General features: G+C 43.0%; 1 protein-coding gene across 1 annotated transcript; it reads left to right on the forward strand.

Moving 5' to 3' along the window:
• Positions 1-1,953: 1,953 nt before the first annotated feature.
• Positions 1,954-6,794, forward strand: LOC142030633 (uncharacterized). The gene is made up of 6 exons (XM_075026903.1): positions 1,954-2,146; positions 2,469-2,548; positions 4,024-4,138; positions 4,851-4,957; positions 5,191-5,305; positions 6,164-6,794. Exons 1-6 carry the CDS (start codon positions 2,080-2,082, stop codon positions 6,349-6,351), a joined length of 672 nt encoding a protein of 223 aa, XP_074883004.1. The 5' UTR covers positions 1,954-2,079; the 3' UTR covers positions 6,352-6,794.
• The last annotated feature ends 302 nt before the right edge of the window (positions 6,795-7,096 follow it).

The following is a 7,096-nucleotide window of genomic DNA, read 5'->3' on the forward strand; positions in this document are numbered from 1 at the left end:
GCCTGACTGTGATGATCATTAAAGAAAAGCTGCCATTCATCCTCTTCAAGTGTCATAAACACAACTTTTATCTGTTCAAGCCAGAAGTTGCTCTACTTCATTAATTACGCTAATGTGCTATATATACTGTGGAAGTTGAGACGAACAAGTAGTAGGTTTATGTGTAGCTCCTGATGTCCCGAGGGCTAATCAATATGTCCCTCGTTGGACACCTTGATACATTTTGACAGGAAAATAGCTTAAAGTGCAGGTCCATCTTAAAGAATGTATTGGCAAAAATTTCCCAGGGACTATTTTCCCAGCTGCATATTGCTCATGTTGCAAGGAAGAAGGCTGTTGGGTGTGTCAGCCTTAAAAACATAAACTGTTTGGAGCCAGGTCCTATTGGCCTGCCTAGAAATATAAACCTTGGCCTTCGTTATTAAAGACTTGTTATGCTAATGATCTTTTACCCATTGGTAATGTATACAAAGGCATTTTACTAATAGTAAGGAAGTCGCCATTCATGCTGCCACAGAACTGTTTTGTGGAAGCGTCACATACATACCTGTTTATCGAGACATCCTTGAGATGGCATAAGAAGGCACATCTTTGTTAATGCAATGGAGGCCTTGTCATTGGCTTCACTTCTTCAGGATCTTCTGGTCATACTGTGTTATACTACAACTAGCAGAAGCAAGCAAATGAAAAATAAATCAAAAAGTATCCTGAAAAATTGCTGTATAAATAAGTATGTTGCATAACGTAACATGAAAGCAGAATGTACTTGTCTCAACAAAACCAAACATCTGCAGACAAAATGAACAGCTCTGCTCTGGCAGTGACAATAACAACCATTACAGCACTTGTGGGAGAGGGAGTGCATGCGTGTCTGGCTGGTTTGGTGGGCAGGCGAGGTCAGCGTGGAGGCTTGGCAGTGGGGGGGGGGGGGTGACAGGCTGTTGGGTGAAAGGCCGCGACACTGAAACCCGCAGTTTACAGATGGGGTCAGTCTGTCACACCCCTAGCACCTGAGCATTATCTGGATAATCGGATTCATCTGCTAGTAAATGTACAGGGTAGAAATTCTTGAATATTTGTGGCAATTTTGCTAGTTATTCAGCTTTTCCCATAAATGGATATAAGCAGATGAGGGTCATGGCTCCAGACAAAAAACTACAAATAGAAATACCATGCAGTTGCTGATAGAATATACACACAGAGAGCAGGTATGCAGTTAGCAATTTAAGATACTTACAGAAAGTAGGTTCATGTTCTTGGGACGTCCCCCCCCCCCTTTTCTGTTGCTGTTGCTGCTTTGTTTAATCTGTATTTAATAACCCAGAAGCTGGAAATTGGAAACCATAACTTGCTCTCTTTACCAAGTAGCTAACCTCTGGATGCTACAGGATATGGAGGACCTCCCCTTGGTCCAAATCAGTTTAGCCATCATTTGATGTTCTGAGCTTTCTGTTGGAGCATGAGATACAGGGTTGAGCCCTGTAGGTAAGGCATACTTATGTCTTCTATATGAATGTGTATATAGAGTCATAGAATGGTTTGGATTCTAAAGGACCTTAAAGATCATCTAGTTCGAACCCCCCCCTGCCGTGGGCAGGGACACCTTCCACTAGACCAGGTTGCTCAAAGCCCCATCCAACCTGAACTTGAACACTTCCATATGTATGTGTGTGTGTGAGAGAGAGAGACAGACAGACAGCCAAACACAGACAGATGGGGGAGTGGGGAGAGAGTAAGAGCACACAAGAGTGTGCATATACTAAACATGTTTACAGTAAACCAGTTAATCTGAATTTCCCGGTGGGGTTGGCAGCAGCAGGGAAGCCAGACTGCCTCAGTATGGTACTGAGAAATCTCCCCTTGCCCTCCCTGAACCGTGCTGGCAAACTCTCTGCTGGCTTCCCAGAAAGTTGGGCAATATGCATCTCCCTAACACCTTATCACAGCACTGTCTCCGAGCGAGGCACATGGCAAACAACCAGCAACCCACAGACATGCAGCTTTGTGCCTGACTCCGGTGCTTCAGCTCTTAGGCTCCACCAGCAACAAGTAACTAGTCCCTCGGCTCCTGCAGAAAAAATGCTGTTCAGCTCCCACCCACTCTGGAAAACACTGTTTTTTATAAGTTTAGCAGTGCTTCTTGCAGGTAAGATATTGCCATTCTTGAATATGACTAACAATTATTTAAATAGCGGCTGTTTTAGAGAAATGAAACATCCCACTTGGGAACCCAGCACCAGGTGGCCACAAACAGGCGATCAGATTGCTAACTGTTTAGAATAAATCAATATTTGTGCAGTTTATTCACATTTGAGCCCCAATCGCCTCAGATATACAAGGTAGCACTAGGACTGCAGAACAGTGGCACAATTCCCATAAAAAAGTACTGTTATGTGGTACTGGGGATTTGTTCATGTGTCAGGAGGGCTTATTAACCAGCTACGTACCTGCTTCTGTCTCTCTTTTAGATTTTACTGAAACTGGAGCTTTTGCCAGTGCAAGTGAATGTGAAAGTGCAACCATAGATGATGTGAATGAAAGTCTTGAGGTAAGAGGTTGGCTGCATCGGCCAAGCCAGGACCTGCTTTCGGCACACCTTCTGTGGTGGTGGGAGGAGCGGGGTCCTGCCGCGCGTGCCTGGGCCAGCACAACCGCGTATTGCTTTGGCAATGCCTGGCTCCGAACAAAAGTACATGGTGGGGAGGGGAGCCAGATGGTAGAGCAAAAAAAGATTAGTGTCATTTGACCTGCCATGCCTTTGGCCCTGCTACTGCTAGTCAAAAAAAAGTCCTTGTAGGTGTATTTTCCAGTTTTGCTTTGCTCCAGATATATAAAGTGGCTTGAACATAAACAGTTATGTCTTTTGCCGTATATGCATAATGTTGTTTTCAATACCACTTTCAAATATAAAGTGCTAAATATTTTAAATAAAAATTAAGCCACTCAACTGAAAGCTTGTGTTTTATGAGTTAGTGCTCCTGTCTTCTATGGGCTAGGCATATCATAAGGGAGTCATCAGGCAGGGACCCTTGAATATGGCAGAAATGGTGAAGAAATACCAGGGCAGAGCTTATAAAATTTTTTTCACACATGGTCGAGCCATCTGTCTGTAAAACAGTAACACAGAACTAATAGCTGGCGTTGAGTCCACATACCAGTACATACAGTGAGCTTCTGCCAGGAGTATTGGTCTTATCACACAGAGGGGGGGGAAAGGCTGAGGGCAGCACTTGCTGAGGAGGTGTTCTCCCACGTGTTTGAGGTTTTTTTCCCCCAGGGATTTGAATTATATTGTTTTCTTTGTATGACCAATGCCCATCACTTCCAACAATGTTTCTGTAAGCTTCAGCCCGAGAAGCAGAGTTCACCATTGCTGGCTAGTGCTTCAGCAGCCACTACAGAAAATTGGACTTGCTCTTTTTCTTGCATCTGTGTAAGTTCAAAGTAACTGGTGTCTGTGACAATGATGGCACACACTTGTGTTTTAGTTGTGGAGTTTACCACAGCTCCGCACTACCACATATGTGCACAGGCACACACGTATGGACTGAAAGCTATTTATATGGGTATAGAGCAATAGCTAGAAAAAATAGGAGCGTCTTTGTTTACACACATTCACAAATACATATTTTTACACACACACACACACACACAGAAAGTCTGTGAGATGCCAGCATTCGGAAGATAAGAATAACAAACCAATATTTTGTATAGAAAGAAGATACATACAGTTGTTTATAAAGGCATCTTTTAATATATAGGAAAAACCCCCCAACCGATACTAGTCCTCCCTCTTGAACTCAAAATAGTGGAAAAACCCTATCTAGCCACTGTTTACAAAAAAAGTTACTGGATTTCTTCCAAAAACATTGTGGGGAAATTAGTGTTACTTAAAGCCATATAATTTTAAAAATGGTTCTTGTTCTGCATTAAAAAAAAAGAAACAAACACTTGACCACTTTCATAAATTAATTCCAAGGCCTTTCCTCTTCAACTTATCCTTTTTCTCCCCTAACTCTGTAGAAGTATTCAAAATGCTTTCATGACATGATTGGGAAGAGTGAAAAAGCTTCAATCAATTTGCTTGTCTGGACACTGCAAGGAACACTTGATCTCCTGCGCCCTGTTCAAGAGAAGTGTGAGTCCCTCCCTGAACTGGTGCTCCTCTTTGCTGGGTGTTGAACAGAGTGGCAGCGGAGAAGCACAAAGAAAATTTTTTTTACTTGCAGTCAGAGTGAGCTAGGCGTCTGTGTTTCTTGAGGGGTGGGAAAAATAAGATAAAAGACCTCTCAGCAACAAGCCAGAAAGCAAGGGTGCTTGGCCACTGTGCTGGCGGGCACATTGGGAGGCACAGCGGCTCCAACGTGTGGGGTCCCACCGTCCCCACAGCCCGGCCCCTGATGCTGAGCAGCAGCACAGCATGGCAGAGGCAGCAGGGCCTGCTCTGCCCTCCAGCAAGGGCCTCTTTGGTGCCTGGGAGCAGTTAGGTCTGTCATATTTTTCCAAGAAATATTTGGATAGTTTTGGCCACAATGGTACTGAATGCCAGTGCTGTGACTGCAAATGCCACTTTGAGCCACTTCTAAAGTGTAACTGGGGCTGACAGGGAGTTCACCGTCACAGTGACAAGTGATGGAAAAATTGGGTGCTGCCAAAGAAAAAGAAAAAAGCTTTTAAAAAACCCAAAATGCTTACTTTGACAGAATCAGCTAGCGGGGGCAGTTATCACCCATACCCAGGTCAATGAGTATGCCTATGGTTTGCTTGGGAAGGGAGGAGACTTTTATACTCACTTTCACTCTGACAGGTTGTTTTCTCACTCGCTTTTTTCTTTTTAATCCACTCAAAAGTTTGCAAGCAGCTACCTCCATGCCCACTCCCGCGAGCCCCTAGAAATGGCGGGCTGGTGTGTGTCACCATTGGCGACACTCAGTACTGCAAACCCATGTGCAATGAGGTAATGTTCATAGTTTACTGCTACTATATTGCTGCATTGATTCATTAATTTAGAAGTGTTATTGTGTAATGCATAATTTTCCTCGTTATACTTTTTTTTTTCTCCCTTAGGGCAGGGAGAGGTTGTGGTGTTTGTATTGACCTTCACTGGCTGAATGTTTCTTCATCTTACAGTTACCAAGATGTAGCCTAAGACACCATTTGTTTGTTTTTTCCCCACCTTTGTTTCCCAAGGGCTATGACTTTCAATTCCTCAGAAGAAGTAGACTGTATGAAGTATGTGGCAACACCACTGGGTTTTCCTGGACAACGCAGCTTGTTGGGGGAAAGGCACTCGCTCTTTGTAACCGTGAGTATTTCTCGGGCGCATCTGGTCCCAGAGATGGGAGGCTTCATCTGTTTTGTTTAAAAAAAAGGAGGAAAAAAAGTTTCTCTTTTCTTTGCATGTGTGACAACCTTGGCATGTGTGATGTTGTGAGAGCTAGTGCTGGACTGGCAAACTGCTGAACAAGAAATCATGTTAGCTTTAAAACTATCACGAAGGCCTGAGCATTGCTATTTCAGCTTCAGGTAGCAAATCTGTCAAGTCTGCAATGCTTGTGGGAAGATGCATCTTTTTTTTAAAAACAGTAAATAGGTATCATCTTAACACAAACCCTACATTGCAGAAGGGCTGTGTGTCCCACTGGACAGACAGCAGCAGAACACAAAACTGCTGTTTATCTTGCAACAGTATTTGAAGAACCACAGCAAAATTGGCCAACACCTGCACTATTCACCATATGCACATACAATAAAACCCAGCAGTTGGCCCCCAACCAGCAATGCTGCCTTTTTCATGTGGCAGCCCAAGGGTTTTTAAGACTGCTCTGGTTGCATCCAGGGAGCAATCTGTGACCTGAAGCAGGCTGTCTGACTCTGTTGTTATTGCCTTAATTTAAAAATAAATGTGCTTATAGATACACAAAAGGACGAACCTATCACTCCTATGATTAATGGAAAATATTTTACTGTTGGCAGTCCCTTGTTGCTAGAGCAGTTTTTTTCCCAGGGCTTACTAAAAGCAATCACCTAGGCACTTTTATTCCAAGTTGAAGTCTTTAGTCTGGAAAATGGGAATGCTGGTGCTTGTTTAAATATCAGGACAAATCTAAGCTAAGTAATTCAGCTACTTTTTTGTTGTTGTTGTCATTTTTGATCTTTTCAGCCTCTGAGATGGCCATCAGTGGAGCTAAATCTGCCTATTTCCCCACCAACACCACCTGTCTGCACACATTAGCCTTCACTGAAACTCAGACAGAGCAGCTAAACATCTTCCTCAAAGAGCTTGGTGAGCAAGGCATCGACAGCTCCAACCGTGACAAGGAAGCTGATTGTATCCTCTGTGGTTATTAGCACCAAAAAGCTTGTGCCACAGACCAACCAGCCATCTGCAGTTTGACATGGCTATTTTGACAAAAGAAGTAGAGCAATCATTGCTAAGACATGTAAACATACAGCTTTTATTTAGTTAATGGACTAGAGATCATAGTCATAATTTTACTTCAGCTCTTGGGTACAAATATATAGGCTAAACATAATCACATAGCTCATGGCAGAGGTGTTTCAAAGAAAGATCACTTTTATGGCTTAAATTTGTCTAGCTGGAATTAAATAAGAATTAGAGTTGCTTAATGGATGCAGTCAATAGTTAAACACAGTAATTGTTATTAGAAATCATCTTCTGTCAGGTGTCATCTTTACTGAGAACGGGCCATACTTTTAGTTGCTTTTACAGTTGCAAATTAATCACTGCTGTGCTCTGATGACCATTAAAGCAATGCAAGTCACAACAGTTACTGGCTGTAGGAGTGTAATTCTTTATTCGTGTGCCTGCTTGACTGGGGGTTAAATCAGGCTGTACATACAGCTGTTCAAGGTGCTGTGTTTTGCATGACCTACAAACTTGAAGCACTGCGGTTTGTTGGTGGGACAACTCAAAGGCTTCTCCTGTATTTATCACCTTCAGGACATTCCACAGAAAGACATAGCCTTTAGGTTATACTTCAATGCAATTCTAGGAGTCAAAAAGTGCCCTGTATGCTTGCTGTAACCAGGCAAAATGGCAGGAAAAATGTAACGTCTCAGTCCAGTACAAAAT

The sequence above is a fragment of the Buteo buteo genome, chromosome 4 (genome assembly GCF_964188355.1).
Source record: "Buteo buteo chromosome 4, bButBut1.hap1.1, whole genome shotgun sequence".
Lineage (NCBI taxonomy): Eukaryota > Metazoa > Chordata > Aves > Accipitriformes > Accipitridae > Buteo > Buteo buteo.

Bases quoted from the DNA above. Each gene is read 5' to 3' on its own strand.
- LOC142030633 (XM_075026903.1), top strand. From the start codon at position 2,080: ATGCTGTTCAGCTCCCACCCACTCTGGAAAACACTGTTTTTTATAAGT. The intron at 2,147-2,468 runs GTAAGATATTGC...TCTCTCTTTTAG, and splicing joins TTTAGCAGTGCTTCTTGCAG to ATTTTACTGAAACTGGAGCT. The intron at 4,139-4,850 runs GTGAGTCCCTCC...TCCACTCAAAAG, and splicing joins GCGCCCTGTTCAAGAGAAGT to TTTGCAAGCAGCTACCTCCA.